General features: G+C 39.0%; 1 protein-coding gene across 2 annotated transcripts; it reads left to right on the top strand.

Moving 5' to 3' along the window:
- Window positions 1-871: 871 nt before the first annotated feature.
- Window positions 872-18,055, top strand: LOC139936918 (KIF-binding protein-like). Of its 2 annotated transcripts, XR_011786034.1 has the most exons (17): window positions 872-952; window positions 5,480-5,621; window positions 6,097-6,320; window positions 6,823-6,887; window positions 7,674-7,797; window positions 8,324-8,465; window positions 9,017-9,176; window positions 9,711-9,960; window positions 10,491-10,589; window positions 10,969-11,141; window positions 11,642-11,725; window positions 11,942-11,979; window positions 12,896-12,989; window positions 14,070-14,126; window positions 14,865-14,931; window positions 15,322-15,569; window positions 15,794-18,055. XR_011786034.1 is itself a non-coding variant. In XM_071931744.1 (16 exons), exons 1-16 carry the CDS (start codon window positions 878-880, stop codon window positions 15,391-15,393), a joined length of 1,866 nt encoding a protein of 621 aa, XP_071787845.1. In that variant the 5' UTR covers window positions 872-877; the 3' UTR covers window positions 15,394-18,055. The 2 variants fall into 2 exon arrangements, 1 of the variants encoding a protein (XP_071787845.1); XM_071931744.1 differs by having other exon boundaries at window positions 15,322-18,055.
- Window positions 18,056-18,152: the final 97 nt, after the last annotated feature.

Here is an 18,152-nt window from a genome sequence, read left to right on the forward strand (position 1 = left end):
GGGAGCACTATGTGGATTGGGGTTTCAGTCCCTACTTGACTGCTTGGGTTTTCCCTGGAATAATTCTCTGGTGTTTTCCTCCAACATCTAAAACTGAAAAATTGTCTACCTGTTTCTTTAGGTGGTCGCCCCCCTCCCAATTTCTGGTTCCCCTGTTGTCCCCTAAATTAAACTGTCCATTGCCTCAAAAGAACGATGTACTTTGTTCTGAACTCAAGTAGAACCGTTTCGTCTGAACCTTACAATTAGAACTATTCTGACCATAAACTCTACAAATTTGTATTCAGACAATAAATTAATCTGTTGCAATGAATAAATAATGTGGTTTTCTTCGGGTATTCTGTATGACCCTCCACATCTCATCAGTTAGCACCATTGAAAGTCGCTAAAAGGGTAGGCATAATAGAGAGAGAAATCGTGTGCCGCTGGTGGGAGCTGCACGAGTAAACACACAACTTTGTCTGTAAATCGAAGATTTTGTGGCCAAGACTTTGATTTATTGTTGAAAAATGATAAAAGATTGTACCCCTAAAGGTTGTAAATTTCCAATCTTAAGCATTAGGCAGGCATATTACTAGTATGATTAACAAGGCCCTCTACTTTTCCAGCCAGTTTGCTATAGTTCTAGCCTCGGCGGGGAATTCACGATTCTGGATGAGCCTCACGGATAAGCGTCTACACCTTGAAAAGAAAAATGATGTTTATGTGTCAGAAAATATATTTGACTTGTTTTCAAGAGGCTCAAAGACTCATTAATTTTTTCAAAAGTATTTTTTAAACTTTAGCATTGGTTGATTAGCTTGTTGCACACATAACTAATTGTAGTATAGCGCCACCTAGCGGTGAAATTAAGTTATGGCTGCAGTTCAAATCCAAGATGGCGACTTACATGGAGTTCATGATTAGCGAAGGGTTTGCCAAGTTCGCAGAAGCAAGAAAGCTTACGGAAGAGGTTTGTGTAATTTTGGATCAGGGAAAGTGTATATTATGGATGCGGCATTATACACACAAACAGAGATTGTAATCGTTACCTAGGCTCAAGGGAAAAAACTATTAGATAAGAGAGAAAATATCGGCACCGGCGAAAAAAATAATGACATTCTTATTCTTAATGATTCATGATGACATGTATTGTATGACTATGAGCATGATGAGAGTGAGATTGCATTGTTGCATTCCCAGGACAAACGTGGGTAATTATCTGCACACGTTCGTCCTGGAAGAAAAAAAACGCCACACACACCGGGGTCGACTCAGGGAAGCTAAATGAACGCACCCAATAACACTCCCCGGTTGATTTCACACAATGGTCAGAATGCACTGTGGAAAGGAAAGAGGGCAAACAGTGCTTCCTTTGGGTTTGGCTTTTCCTTCCCAAGGCCAAATACTAAATAGTGCCTTTCAACCATTGGATTGGGGATTGTGCGAAAACAACCATTACCATAAGGTTTATCGCGAATAGCAAAATATCAAGAGAGGGCGCTGTTGAACCCACACAAAGGTATAGGCGTTGCGTGCGCGAGTCGTAGAAACTGCATAGAAACCGCCCCATATTCCTTCCCACAATGCATTGCGTTTCTGAATCGCGTTAAACCTTATGACAACAAGTTTAGTATTTTTAGTAAGGGCTTTACTTTCAAAGTATAGTAAGTACTAGATGGAAGGTCTACAAAAATGATGAATCATTTAGTCAGTGTCAGTGAGTGTTGTTGCCAGTGTTGGTCACTTTTTGTGACAATGACCCAACCAAAGTGTACTTAAAAAGTGGGGGTCAGATATGGTATTTTTTCCCTAGGTGGTAAAGGCCTAGTAACCAAGCTCACAGACTAAGCATGCTAAGTGACTAACAGGAATAAATTATTGTTTAACATGGATGTAATCACCAAGTCAGTCAGTGGCTTAATCGTAAGGAGGGACAAATGGCGTGGCATGATATCCCATCATGGGACTTTGCCGAGTAGTTAAGTAGAAGTAAATGGGTCAATGTACCCTGAAGTGATGTCACTGTGTCTCCCCCCCCCCATTTGAAATATGAACCGTTGATGAAAATAACCAAGACAAAGTGTAATATAATAAATTATAAGTTTTTATGTACAAATTTTAGTGTTTTAATTTGTCCAATTAACACACAGACAATGTTTCTGTTGTTACCACCATGAAATATATTATCTTATTAAAAAACAAAAAATTCTGTACAAATGGCACAAAAAAGACTGCTAAAAAGAGGATTTGGTCAAGAAAAATACAAACGGAAACTATAGTTTTATTGGCCAAATAAAATTTAGAAAAACTGGGGCACCCCTTGTGCCCTCCCTTAAAGTTTGCCTTATTTTTGTCCCTGACGAACATCTGCTTTTAATATTAATTTTGGTTTTACCCTTTACACCGATGTCTGTTAGCACTGTATACTCGGTACTTTCCCAAGTTCTGTGAATTTGCAACAGGGGTCGAAATTAAGTGTATTTCCATGGTAGTCAGCAGGGCTAGTGACCAATAATTTTTAGTAGCCCTGATTAGAATTTGGTAGCCCGAAAGACACATTATGTCTCGCGTCACGGCTCAAACTTTACAATACACCAATAACATAGTTCTTTATTGTTTGTGATGATGATTTTTGCATTATTTTTCCACTAGCCCGTCGGGCTATCAAACTGGAAAAATGAGTAGCCCGGCTGTAAATCTGGTAGTCCCGGGCTAGCGGGCTAGTGGCAATTTCGACCCCTGTTCGTAGCACACACGAACGCCTATAGTGTGGATGAAAACGCATACACAACACACGGAGTAACATGGCGTAATCTTTGTTTACTCTCGTTGCTTCATGGGTATGACATCACCATTTTTTGACCGCGTTCATGACGTCCGCTGGTTTACAATTCCGCTTGGATTTCAGTGTTGGTTTAATAGCCGGGAACCAGTACAGGGCGGGAAATTTCAAAATCGAAGAATCGAGGTCAAATTTTTTCGGTGAAATTGTAGCAAAATTATTTGGAGAAAAACATGATCACAACAATGAATTGATAGCTGAACACAACATAAACAAGTTCTGATAGTGATTTTAATGTAGGAGTACCGTTATAGTCCATCTTTAAAAATTTTGTATTAATAATAATTGATACTGATAGGTATGAGTAGGAATCTAACTAGGGTTAAAACAAAAACTCAAAACATATTAGAAAATGATATATTGGCACATGGCTTGTTTCAGCCCGATTCGTTTCAGCCTAGCTGTATTTTCTTTTCAAGAATGATCAGCAGAATAATCAGTAACATGATTTGATCATCGTGAATTGTGAATTGAAATAGTGTATGTATTTTAAATTTGGTACAAGTTGTCACTGTGTTATGAGAGTGAGTCGTCAATAAAATCATCAAATACTGAATCTACCTGAACTTGTCTAGTGTGCTTCGGTAGTCGTTTTAGTACACTAAATAAGAACCCCATGCTAAACAGCATTGAAACTGTACTTCAAGCTCTAACGTATTACGACATTGATTACAGTATGTTTGCATATAAGTTTGATATGGATGCCTTTACTCAAAAGTAAATTGCTTTTACAATTTCTTCAAAATGTCCGAGCATGCGCTAAGCCCCATTGATAAAGATTGCTAATAATCATTTTGCAAATATGAACCAGACTTCTTTGTTCCTCCAGCCTCGGGTTAGTTACAATGATATCGATATTGGCTGCACCATGATAGAGGTCTATAGAGAATGCTATTGAAATGCATTAACTTGTTTCAAAAATTATTATGATTTTTTTTAACATATCCTCAGCATAAAGATAAACAAATTGTTAGCTATGTTAATCAATTGTTTCTGTAGTGAAACACTGTGCATTAGAGTCTCTTCAGTATTTCAGTAGTATATCTCTTTGGGACAAAAAGCATTAATCCCATGCGGAACGTTTCCAAACGCTGTAGCGTACTTTTCACTAAACATAGATAATTTTAGTAAATACTTGCAAGTCAAAACTTTTTCTTGCTTTTATTCATATGGATGGTAAATGTTTTCTCGGTCAATTTGCTTGATATTTGGTCTAGTGAGGAGATTCTGAGCAAGTTTGAAGGCACTGTCCGTAACAGTCGTAAAACAGCAGTGTTTGGGACAATTAAAAAAAAAATTGGGGGGGGGGGGGAGTTGGCTATGTCAGGAATGTGAAAGAAGTACGCAACAAAATCAAAAACATGAAGGGAAGCTACACGTACAAGAAGGCCAGGGCCACGAATATGAGGAGTGGTGCTGGCCGAATAGAAGTGCTGTTTCAAGAGAAGATGGACTTGATTCTCGGAGATAGACCATGCATCCAGCCGGTGGTAATGGCCATATTTTTTTGATTATTTGGATTACGAAAGCTGAAAAAGTCAGAGAAAGATTGAGCGACTCGTACAATGTGGGCAACTAGTGAAGGCAGCAAAAATCAGACAAGACGAACGTTTGCTACTAAAACATCCAGGACAAAGATTGTTCTAATGGTAGCAATAGAAGCTCGATACCATCAAAGCTGCTATCTGCAAGAGTTGACCTGTTTCGCTTGTTCGATCTTAACTAGTGCGCCATCAAACAAGTTCAACTAATACAAGAGGGAGATCTTGTCAGTGCACCTAAGGCCTCAGAAATAACCTTGTTTGGTCAACCATGACAAGAGGCCCTTCTTGAAGAGGGGGATTAATGATAAAAAAACCTTCAAAAAGTCCAAGATTAAGTCCAAGTACAAAGAACATGTATGCAGGGATGCAAGTGACTCTTTCCTTCAGAGCCTGAATTTTTTTTGCAGCGCAGAGAGGGGGTCAGAGAGAGTTTTTTTAACATACCTCAGAAAATCCAGACTTCTTTTAGTTAGTTGATACATGTACTGCAACAAAGGAACAAGGCAACTTACCCGAGCCACTCTCCGGTAACATCAATCTCTAAGTGTTCTCCAGTGACCTGCAACAGGAATGATCAAAATGTGTACACATTATTAGTCTCTTAAAACACATTTTAAAAAGAATTAACTTCAGTTATAAATTGTTAACTTCAGTCATTAATATGTCACAAAAATAATTTTCTTCTCAGGAGACGATTCAGGGGTCGAAATTAAGTGTATTTCCATGGTAGTCAGCAGGGCTAGTGACCAATAATTTTTAGTAGCCCTGATTAGAATTTGGTAGCCCGAAAGACACATTATGTCTCGCGTCACGGCTCAAACTTTACAATACACCAATAACATAGTTCTTTATTGTTTGTGATGATGATTTTTGCATTATTTTTCCACTAGCCCGTCGGGCTATCAAACTGGAAAAATGAGTAGCCCGGCTGTAAATCTGGTAGTCCCGGGCTAGCGGGCTAGTGGCAATTTCGACCCCTGTTGCAATTTAAGAGCAGTCTCTTACCAACTAGACCATCTGGTAGCTAGTGGCAGTTCAAATCCTATGTTTTAGCATGGCGAGTACTGCAATGACTTATATTAAATTTGCATATCTACTTTGAATGTTACAGGATTCTAAGAATGATCCAGAGACCAATCCGTTTAAGTCTAAGTATGCAGCGAGGGAAATCTATCAGGAACTTCGGGCAAAGCTTGAACACTACTATGGAATTAATACAGATGAACAACAGCAACAGCAGCAGCAAGACTCAGGTACGGCCATTAAGTTTTTAAGCCATATGCAGGCCTCAAAATAACCCACGGCACCCACAGCAATTGCTGTGGTGCCCTGTGCTTTTGCTGTGGTGCCCTTGGCAAAGTTTCAATACAAATTGAACTATTCCTCATAGAAGTGCCCCTTATCAGAGAAAAATTGCTGTGCCCCTTCAAGAGCGAAGTTCAAGGCCTGTATGTGTGAGTTACATTTGAGTAAGGTCTGGTACGATGAGTAGTGTCTGGTGACAGCAGATGAGCAACTGTTGTTTACGTATTAGGTGCGATAATTGTAGCCCTCATCTACGACACTCTTGATTATCTACTTGATTATAGTAGAATAAGCACCAAGAATGCCATGCATAGGAGACAAAATTATGTTTTAGATGTGAGAAATGGGGAAACCCTTGCAATCAAGTAGATACTGAAAACCCATTCCACATGCAAAACTCCCTCATCTGTTCCGCTTCCCCAGATCTGCATCTGATGTTAGCGAGTCTCCGTTACCATCTTGGCGTCAACTACGTGGACACTGAGGAGACCTCATCAGGGGAGGACTACCTCAGCGCCTGCCGTAAGATGCTCAAGGGTCTGTCCCTAGACACAAGGGCGGTTTCTCTGACTGTCAAGACACTCAATCAGCTTGGGATCCTCTGGAGTGGGAGGAGAGAGCTGCAGAAAGCCCTGGAGTTTTTACTGGTGAGGCAATCAGTCAGTTGGGAGTCGGATGTGAATAAAGTTTGGTACAATGACTTGATTATCCACAAGTCTTGTTAAAAAAAAAATTTTGTTATGAGGTTCCCGCCCAATCCCAGACTGGAAAAGACCAAGAGACCTTGTAACAGCTGGAAGTAGACCTCGAGTCTCTGGCACGGCAGATGGCAATCTGCATTACATCACGCTGTTTGGGCAACTCTATGTCCCCAATTGTGGATACAGAGCATGTATGTTAGAAGTTCTTTTTAAATTGTGTAGTTGCTTCTGTTTGCTGCTGTTTTTGTTCTTTTCTTATCTGTATGTATTTTCTTGTTTAATTTGCCTTTTTGTAAGGAGCATTTGATAATTGTTATTATGGAAAATGAGCGGTATACATGTAAGTAACATTATTATAACTATTATTGTTATTATCTTTACAAGGATCCAAAATGGAGAAAAAATAGTAGAAATGTTGATTAAAATTGGCTTCACCGTTTGTCCTTAGGAAGCTGAAAGCGTCTACAAGAAGTTCAAGCACGAGGTCGGTGCAGCTCCATTTGGAATCAATGAGTATGTACAGATGTTCACCAAGGGCTTCTTCTCAAACCTCAGCTTAGGGTCTGTCGTCAGCTTGGACTCTGTTGTCGATGTTGGGAAATAAAGTTCAAAATTCACGGATCCAACATTGCGGATTGAGGCCAAGCCAAAGACTGAGCCAAAGCCCCCTTGTAACACTTTGTTAAAAAGGCCCTCAAGACTCATCTTTTCTCTGCTCGCATGTAATCTTGGTTTCTCCAGTGTACCCCCCCCCCCAAAAAAAAAAAAAACCAAAAAACCCTGCCCTTCTGGCTCTCTGTTCTTTTCATTTTCCAGCGCTTTGCATCCTCTGGTAAAAATGCGCTATATAAATGTCATGTTTATTTATTTATTATTATGGTTCTCTAAACTAATATTTTGATTGAACTATAAAGAGAATTTTTTGTGTGAAAGCCAGCCCTGCCACTTAGTGTGCCCCAAAGTCTCCTTTTTTATCAGGGGTCGATTTCACAAAAAGTTAAGACTCGTCTTATCTCGAGTTAGGACGAGTAACTCGTCCTATCGACTTAAGGTCTGCATGCTACTGTGCAGGGTTGGGACCTGTCCTAAGTCCTAAGATTAGTCTTAAGTGAGGAAGAGCTTGGTGAAATCGACGGCTGGTCCTTTAATGATGGCCAATTTCATAACCGTGATAAAAGTAGCAGTGTACATTTGAAGGTATTTTGCCTTGTAACCTATTTCTACTAAGCAATTTTTTTCTGTGCTTAACAACCTTTTTTGCATGATGGAAATAACCCCCTGATTTTTGTTATTTAACAGCCTCCTTGTTCCAGAAGAGCACCGATTCACTGATCACAAGAGGCAACAGCAATTTGAGAAGGGCTACACTCATACTCTGTACTACCTAGCGCAAGTTTACGGTAATCTTGGAGACAGCGAAAAGGTAGTGTACAAAACTCAAAGTTGCAGGAAAAAATAGTGATTTTATTTTCATTTTTTTCCTAAAAGGCAATGTAGGTGCCATGTCTGTATAAAAATTTGGCGGAGCGGCCAGTATGCTGAACTTAAAAACTGGTATTGTCACCGTGTGAGTTTGGGTTCCGGTCATGGCACCTATGTCATTGAACAGGACACTTGACAATATTTGGTTCATCCTTCGGATGGGTTGTTAAGCATTATTAGGTCCAGAGTTTTTTGTCTAATGCAAGTAAAAGAATCCACTACAATTATCGTTAAGAGAAGGGGTTTGCCCCAGTGTTTCTGGTCGTGGCTGCAGATTGCACCACATCACCTTGTAAACCTCTACAAGGTGCTATATGGGTCATCCAAGTTCAAAAACGTAGTACAACTGTCTTAAAATGTCATAATTAGTACTTTCAGACGCCTGTAGGTACAGCAATACATACACAATTAGTATTATTAATGTTATATCTGATTTTGTTTTGATATCATTTTGTTTTGATGACCAGTCTGCCAGCCATTGTCATGAGACGTTGAAGAGACAACTGGAAACCAGTCAGTATGAACCCATGGACTGGGCACTGAACTGCGCAACACTGTCACAGTATTACATCACACAGGACGACTACAGTCAAGCAAGGCATTGTCTAGGTAATCAATTCACAGAGTTATTGACCCCTAGCGCCAACATGGGGTGTCGTGGGGGAGCAGTTTAGTTTGATGGACTCAAGAATGTGGGTTTGAATCCTGGCCTGGTCAGCCGTGACACTTATGTCCTTGAGCAAGGCATTTTATCATAATTGCTTCTCTCCACCAAGGGGTACAAATGGGTACTGGCCAGAGCTTGGGGTAACCTGCAATGGGCTTGCATCCAGTCAAGGGGGAATGGAAATATTCACCGGCCTGATGAGCCCGACAGGGATGAGAAATTTCAGACTTTTTAAGTTAGCCTGTTGAAGAATAACAGTCATAATTTTTTCCACATTCTGATAAGTCATAGCCTTTGATCTACCTCTCTTGTGCTGAGTACTCTGTTCCTAAAGCTCTAAGAAATCTCAACCCCAGCAGTTTACCAAAAGGTGTAAATTACATACTTTCAAGGTATCTCTTAAAACTTGGATCATAGTTTCAGACTGTATTGTCAGCAGTGAGTTTCACCTCTGGCTTGAGTTAAATCCTCATATTTGTTGTTTACCACGCAGCGAGTGCAACACGGATCTACGCTGAGGCTCTACAGAAGCTGCCAGCCGTTGAAACAGAGGAGGACCAACTTGATGATGATATAGACAAGCTGAAACGCCATAAAGCTGATATTGCTAGATGCTGGCTCAAATACTGCCTGGCTCTACTCAACTTTTCCAAGTAAGAAAGGGTCAGATCATATCGTTATATATTATAAGAACTAGAGGGCGCACTGGCCTATATACGCAAAACTGGCATGCGCGCAGGCGGCCATTTTGTAAGTTGACAAAACAGCATTGCTCAATAAACACAAATTCCAGCGTGTGTTTCATATTCAACGCGCGTACAGAATGGTGCGCGCGTGTCTCCTTGTGGTCTCGTCGCGTTTGTGCAAGAAGCATCACCAGTGCGCCCTCTCGTTCTTATATATAATTCTATGGGTCAGATAGAAGTGCTGCTTGTATTTGACCATCTGGACCCAACTTCATGAAGCTGTTGAGCAGAAAATTCTGCCTAGCCAATTTCTAGGCTAAGCAGTCACAGCATTAGTAACTGTGTGGTATTCTGGCTGGTAACATGTTTTTTTTGTGCTTTTCTAAGCAAGTCTTTGTGTTAGCATTGAGTAATGCCATAAAATGGATCTTTACTATAAAGTACGTAAGTTGGTTGGCACATTTAGCAAACATTGTGCCTTTTGTTGTTCATGTTCTGTAGAGACAAGCTTACAACCATACCAAGTGAAACAGCAACAGATACAACTTCATCAACATCGGACGCAAACTCATCAACAACAACAACAACAGAGCCAGGCGTTGAAGGCAGCAGCACATCACAGGAGAACACCCAGAACGACGGCACAGAGTCGCAGGAGAAACTCAATAAATTGGCGTTGAGGTTTGAGTGCCTGGAACTGACATCGCTAGAGAACAAGGTCACTGAGAAGTGTGTGGTCACATTTGAGGAGGTATGGAAGCTTTTCTCTATTTATCAACAATTTATTATAATGGGCAAAACTAATTCATGTGGCGCTTTATCACCTACATAGCGTACCCAGAGGGGTGTCTGGGTGTCTCTTGGACACCTTGTTTTAAATGTGTGCACCCTGTCTTATCTGTCACTTACAAAGTAGGTGTAGTGTCAAATTTGGACGCCCAGTTTTTCAATTTCCAGCAAATTTTGACATTCTTTTTACATATCCTGGCTAAAACCTTGATTCCCTGATGCAATCTTTTCTTCAGTTAAACTATGCAATAGACCAAGCTGGCCTCTGGTCACCAGGCAAGCTTGGTTGTGTAGCATATTAAAAGCTGTGGATTCTAATCCCACCCAAGTGCCCTGTTCATTTTCCTCATGGGACTCATAAAGCACTCGTTATACAGTGTTTATCCTACAAGTGTGTTGGGCTAAAAGGAAAGCGGTTTAGATAGCAATTATGTTTTTGTGACGAGAGCGTTGTGGAACCCATACCAAATAAAGTACTGTTTCTGTGTTTAGGCTCGCGAGATCTTTCTGGCTGGACAGGCGTGGATCACTGAATCCAAGGAGTACTACGTTTTAGATGGCCACGTTTCGGATTACATTGAGATTATTAGGGTAAGTCTTAAGTGAAGATATTGACAAATTAGGGAGACCGCCAATATAGAGCTAGATGGTAATAATAGTCAATTTTTATATAGCGCTTTATCACAGCTTAGTTGCTTCAGAGCGAATATGTACATGCAGGAAGAGTAATGCCCAATAGGAATACACAATCAGAGGATTCAAACTTTGGGGCATAACTCTAAATCTGTTTACATAAACCCCATTACTTCGAAGTGAAATGTTTCTCAAAATGCTTTATAATATCAAACGCTGTATGCTTCTAACCAAAGTTTTTCAGTGCCACTAACTTTAAGAGTGGTTACCAAGTGTTAACATTTCCTTTAAATCCCTTCATTCTCCTTCTAACTGAAGTGTCATTTTTCCTTTACAGGACCACAGTGCATTGTTCAAGGTCTTAGCCACCTTTGAGGTGGATCTAGACAGACGATGTAGAATGCACAAACGTCGTATTGACATGCTGCAGGGCATTCTTAAAGAACTCAACCCTCAACACTTCCTAATGGTGTGCAGGCAGCTCATGTATGAACTAGCTGAAACAAGCAGGTAAAGATTAAAAGTGATTACCAAACATATGTAGAAGGTATATGAATAAAAACAATAATAGTGGCTTCTTATATAGCACTCGTATCGTCAGTAATGCTCGAGGCGTTTCAACATACAGTATTTTCCTGCAAGGTATTGTGCAGCTACTTTATTGAAGTATGAGACCAATTCCTTTCTTTAGCAACATGTAATGGTTTACAAGGTACTGTGGTGCAATATGCTGTCAGTCAGACCAGGAACACCGGGGCGAACCCTTCTCTCTGCAATAAGTGCACTGGGTTCTTTTATGTGCATTACACATCACACTGGACCAACAGCTTTACGCCTCATCCAAAGAACAAAGCAATAGTGGTTACATGTAAATGTCTTGCTCAAGGACACAAGTGTGAAAACTGGGACTTGAACCAGTAGATATTTCTTCCCCCTTTGTATTTGAAGTTGACAAACTAGTTCCCTCTTGCCAAGTTCTTATTGTTGTAATTTGTTTCCTTTTTATGAAGCGAGATGATGGACCTGAAGATAGCATTAGCAGAGGGCTCAGGGACTGCCCCGTCCAACCAAGTCTGTCATAAAATCAACACACTGTAAGTCATGTTGGACCATAGTTCTTACCTAAAGTTTTATATCAAAACTCTTTAAAGGCATGTGGAGCTGTGTTTGAAATAATAATACCCTTTTAATATTTGCATAGCACGATGTGATGGTTTACAAGGTGCTGTGGTGCAATCTGCTGATAACCATACTAAAATCACCTGTTACATAGCATCCTGAATGTATATAAATTTATTTTTGAATTTCAGAATTAAGCAAAGTTTAGGATACTTCCAACAATTTATTGGTAAGTTCTCTTCACAATATTTTGGTTTAAATTTATATTTTCTGCTGGGGGATTTCATGAATTTAACATCCAGACTTTGCTTTTTGGGTGACACCGTCTGTGTTAAAGGCAGTGGACACTATTGGTAATTGTCAAAGACTAGCCTTCACAGTTGGTGTATCTCAACATATGCATAAAATAACAAACCTGTGAAAATCTGAGCTCAATCGGTCATCGAACTTGCGAGATAATAATGAAAGAAAAAAAACACCCTTGTCACACGAAGTTGTGTGCATTTAGATGGTTGATTTCGAGACCTCAAGTTCTAAATCTGAGGTCTCGAAATCAAATTCGTGGAAAATTACTTCTTTCTCGAATACTATGGCACTTCAGAGGGAGCCGTGTCTCATAATGTTTTATACCATCAACCTCTCCCCATTACTCGTCACCAAGAAAGGTTTTATGCTAATAATTATTTTGAGTAATTACCAATAGTGTCCACTGCCTTTAATAATATACCATCATAAATAAGCGCAAATTAAAAAATATACCGCAATGCGACATCAAGCTGCCAAGAAAGATGCCATGTTTAAGTTTTCATGTTTCTATGTCGGTTTTATACTGCACCATATTGCTTTAAAATCAGTGCGCTACAGATGGTTGCCGTGCGGTTGCTTGGACTCTGAGTTCACACATAATCCTTTGTGCACCAATCATGCGCATTGGGACATGCATCTGGGCTATAATTTGATAGAGGATGGTTGAAGGATGTTAAAAAAAAGTGAGAGGAAAATTGTCACCTAGGGATCATCAGGGTTCTCCTCTCCTCACCACCCCCCCCCCCCTTTTTCAAAATGTTTTTTTCCTTCCACATTTTGAAATTGCTTCGAGTCAAGTTTGTTATTAAAACAAAGCAATGATCTGAATGATGTTTTAGATTCTTTGAAGGACAAAGAGAATAAGATGCCCACCACGCTGGAAGAAGAAGTCATGAGACCAGCCCTGGTGGCTTATTTCTGCATGGCCAGATTGTAAGTCAATCTATTAGATTTGTTAGGTTTCATTGTGGAAAATTCTCTTACTTTCATTCACAGTTTATTCCGTTGGCACAGTGCTTTACATTCGTTAATTGCAATTTTATATCCATTTTCCATACAGATCATAAGGAAAAACGCGTATAAATTTGAACAAAATAAAAAAAATCTACAAATTAATGTTTTTTTCTTAGAAAATAAATGTGTTTTTTTGCCCAACAATTACTTTGGAGACAATTCCTGATCAAGAAACTCCATTTACCAGGAGCTCCAAATTATGCAAAACCAATTTTGTAAAATAGTCATGAGTCGGCGAATTAAGACTTTGAATGTCATAGCGGAGTTTGAGTTGCGTATAATTCCTTGAGTATGACTGAATGAAGAATACAACTCTACCGCTGGAAACACCAGAGCTTGGGTTCCGGTGAGCTAGACCACTCGGCCACAACATGCCACAATGCACAAGTTTAAATTTGTATACTATTTTTTTCAGCACAGTCATTTGGTTCTGAACTATCTGTCAAGGTGGGCAAAATGTTAGCACAAGTTTAGTTGCACATATGTGAAGGCTCTACAAAAATGAGTCGCTTGTTGCACAACCCACTTTCCAGTACAGGGCTGTTGAGTGATAGGAGGGTTAACAAAAAAAATTTTAAATTTTGTTTTTAATGTGGTTTTATGCTTCTTTAGGATCTATATGTTCACATTTTCTGAAATTAAAACTATGTTTTTGATCGATAAAGGTGAATAAAACAAGTTCTTTTTGGTCGTCCCTTAGACATCAATAGTTTTTATTAAACAGGCTGTTTTTCCCCAGTATGGGTTATTTTCAGATTGTGACATAATCTATTTTTCAAAAGGTCATAACTTTTGAACCAAACATACACAAGTGTGTAAGATATGTCAAAATGAAGCTTCTTGTATGCTCTTGTCAGCCATGCATAAAACCCAATAAGTTTATTTTCCTCCTTGTGACTCATTTTCACAGAGCCCATCACATATAATTATTATACACACTTTCACAAAGTAAGTCACGTAATTAGTCTCCTTGTTTGTTTCTTTGTTTTGTTGTTGTAGACATTCCAAGTTAATCACACCCAACTCAGAACAGAGGCTTGAGAATCTCGCTGCCAGGTATGTCAACTAAATAACAAGGCCATCATCGGCATTGCTTGTTTTCAACATCAGTCATTTGTAAATAAAATTAAATTCCATTTTCCTTTTTAGAAACAATGTTAAATTTTGGGGAATCGGGGATAAAGAATATTCATTGTTTTTGACCCTTGTACACCAATGTCTAATAGCACTGTATATATACTCGGTACTTACGCAAGTTCTCAGTACTTATCCATAGTTGGTATGACACTGCTCTAGAATTGCAAAGGTCGTGGGTTTCGAATCCCACCCAAGTAATATGCCTGTGATTTTTTTCACAGAACTCTGGGAAAGTACTGAGTATACAGTGCTAACAGACATTGGTGTATCGGTATATGGGTAAAAAACAACTATATAATGTTGTGTACATGTTATTTGATGACGGTTGTCACACAAGCTAGGGGACTGAGGTAGGGTCAACTGAGGTAGGGTCAAATGGTAACAACGATGTGTTTAAAAAGTTTGTGAGAAGTGTTGGTTCTTAGAAGAGCTGTTGATTAGTGTGCTTTTCTCATCTTGATGAAAAACACAAAATGACCTTTTCTAAGCAATCATAAACAACCTACCACCCTCTGAAATAAGATTTCCACTGGTTAGTTTGTTGTAAATATCTACATTTTTATAGGATCAAAACAATTCCAAAAATCAAAGATATTATTTGCCTTCAAGTATAACTACAGAGATCTTAATGTAATTTTATGCAATTTCTTTGCACAGTTTAAGCTACTACAAAATGGTGGTCGACTACTGCAAGGTGCACCCAGAGGCTCTGGGCAAAATGCAGGTAAGTGAGAACTGGAAAATGTGGCACAAAATATCAACTGTTTACAGTTAAGTAATTACTCGATGAATGAATGACCATAAAAACTTACTTGATAAAGAGCCCTATTGATACTTTAAAACGGTGTTAGAAGTGACCCCCTTTGAAGTAATGTAGTTTTAGCAAACAAGGTAATTCTTCACACCTAGAAAGGCTTCAGTTCAGGCTTCTGAAAGCAAACAGTTCTTTGCAAAAATGATTGTTATTTTCTTTCATTATTTGCCTGGACAAGAGGGACTCGCTTTGTATATTTTGTACAATCTCTTCCCTGGTCTCATTCTCTTAACTTGTTTTTCTGTAATAATTTTCCTGTGGTAGATTTGTTATTTATTTTGTTTTTTTGTGTATTTGTAGGTGGAATATGAATTGTGTGAGGAGATGGTTGCATTATTACCAGCACGCATTGCTCAGGTCCAGAGAGAATAATTTACCCATCCGCTCCCAGCAGCATACTGCCCTCTATTGGTGAAAGCTCTTCCAGTCTCTCATGTACGGGGCATGCTAGACTGGTCCCATGTCCTTATCCGACAGCTACTGGTTTATGTATACACATGTTTCCAGATTTAAATGTGAATCTCCAGATCCATGTGAAATGATGCAAGGTCAAAGGTGATTATGTTTGTGGGCTCAACGGCAGATCTCTGGCATAATTCACAAGCCTCGAAGTGTGACATAAGATGTTCATGCTAGGGGCTGCCATTGAAATGATGTGAGGTCAAAGGTGATTTTGTTTGTGGGCTCAACGGCAGATCTCTGGCATAATTCACAAGCGTCGAAGTGTGACATAAGATGTTCATGCTAGGGGCTGCCATTGAAATGATGTGAGGTCAAAGGTGTTTATGTTTGTGGGCTCAACGGCAGATCTCTGGCATAAATCACAAGCCTCGAAGTGTGACATAAGATGTTCAGGCTAGGGGCTGCCATTGTCTATCCGATCAAACCTTGAAGCTCACCTGTATCACCAGAAACAGACTTTTTATGTTTATTTGTAGTGTTTATATTTCTCCTGGGTGTACCTCCTTTGATTATTGTCACAGACATGTACCAGGGGTGAGAGTCATTACTAATGAAAAAGTCTGAAACTTGGATACAAATTCAAAGGTATGTTGAAATGGTGCCATTTCTACCCCTTTGGCAACCCCTGGGGTTATAGATTCCAAGGAGCTTTTGGAAACAGTATCCAAAGCACTAGAGAAGTAGACCAATGAGCAGGATTTCTTTATTTGTGGAAAAAAATATTGTCTGATTTTCTTCACTAGGCCGACATAAAAAGTCTGAATTCAGCCAAAAGTATGAACAATCTCATCCCTGATGTACTGAGTTATGAAGATTTTGTATGATGTGCGCAACCCCAATCATGGGTACACAATTTCTCGGTGTCCATGTTATGAACAACAGTTTTAAATTCCCCAAAATGTTTGTGCTAAAATGCCTGCAAACGGCTGCAAAACTTACCTGCTTCCTCATGTCAAAAAAGGTTAGTAAAGATCATGAACTGAATTCTCATTTTCCGATTTTACAATGTTACATAGTATCTTTGTTTCTTTAACAGAACCAAATTTCTGGTTTACATAATTTTATCTGAGACTTTTATGAATAGTATTTTTTTTTTTTGAAACCACAAATAACAAGTCTGAACAAGAATGAATGATATCGTAGCTAAACATCTTTTAAAACAAAATAAATCATTAGAAAAAAACCAGAAATAAAACAGATCTAGCCGTACAGAGTCCATATCAGGGTTCCAAATTTTAACATTATTACAATATTGAAGATACATGTGCAATATCTACTTAATGTTTTGTCAAAGTCTGCAATCGTGCCTTGTGTAGTACTGCAGTGTGAAGTACACGTAACATTATAATGCTTCCAGTTTTGCTTTCAAAATTTAATGGAGGTGAAATTCAAACAAATAGGTTTACCCGTGCCACTGGCTATAACTATAGGCAATCGAATCATATATGTGTTATCAGCAGGTACTGCATCATCCTTCCTCTTGTTGACATACCTATTTGAGAACCTAATAACACGCTTATACTCCCAAGTTTTTTAAGGCTTTTCCTTGGCCCAATTTCATAAAGCCTGTAAGCACAAAAATTTGCTCGGCATGAAATTTCTGCCTTGATAAAAACAGGATTACCAACCAAATTTCCGGGTGATTTTCGGAATAAGCAAGGAACAGCTGAATACCAGTAACAAGCAAAATGCAACAAGTGGAAATTTGGTTGGTAATCCTGTTTTAATCAAGGGAGAAACTTCATGCTGAGCAAATTTTTGTGCTTACAGGCTTTTTGAAATTGGGCCATGGGGCCAATTTCACAAAGGTCTCAAATTGATCGTAACTTCAAATCAATCGTAGTTGCTAAGTAAAGTGTGATGTCACAATACAAATCTCTGTGGTGATACTGAAAATTTGTCTTGCGATGAATTTTATTGCTTTGTGAAATCGGCCCCTGATCACTAAAGACATTTCTCAGAAAACCTCACTGTTTTATCACTTCCCCCAAACTGGAATACTTACATGAGCATGTCATCACAAATGTTACTAGAGCCTGCTGTTAAAAAATGCAATGCTGGATGGACCTATGCATACGTATCCTACATGTGCATAATACTCTAGCATTTGCAGACTTTCTGGGTTGCTGAAGAAATATGGCGTCAGTGACAAGGGTCTGTTCTCCGGTTTTTAGGAATGATGTTCTTCCTACTTTAGTGTCATTTTAAATTTTTGGGTTCTTTGTAAGAAAATTGTAATTATTAAAGGTAGTGGACACTATTGGTAATTACTCAAAATTATTATTAGCATAAAAGCTTACTTGGTAACGAGTAATGGGGGGCTGTTGGTAGTATAAAACATTGTGAGAAACGGCTCCCTCTGAAGTGACACAGTTTTCGAGAAAGAAGTAATTTTCCGCGAATTTGATTTCAAGACCTCAGATTTAGAATTTGAGGTCTCGAAATCAAGCATTTGAAAGCACACAACTTCGTGTTACAAGGTGTTTGTTTCTTTCATTATTATCTCGCAACTTCAATGACCAATTCAGCTCAAATTTTCACAGGTTTGTTATTTTATGCATATGCTGAGATACACCAAGTGAGAAGACTGATCTTTGACAATTACCAATAGTGTCCAGGGTCTTTAAGTCTACAATACAAACACCATTATTAATAGTATGTACATGTAG

Source organism: Asterias amurensis, chromosome 5 (assembly GCF_032118995.1).
Source record: "Asterias amurensis chromosome 5, ASM3211899v1".
In the NCBI taxonomy this organism is placed as follows: Eukaryota; Metazoa; Echinodermata; class Asteroidea; order Forcipulatida; family Asteriidae; genus Asterias; species Asterias amurensis.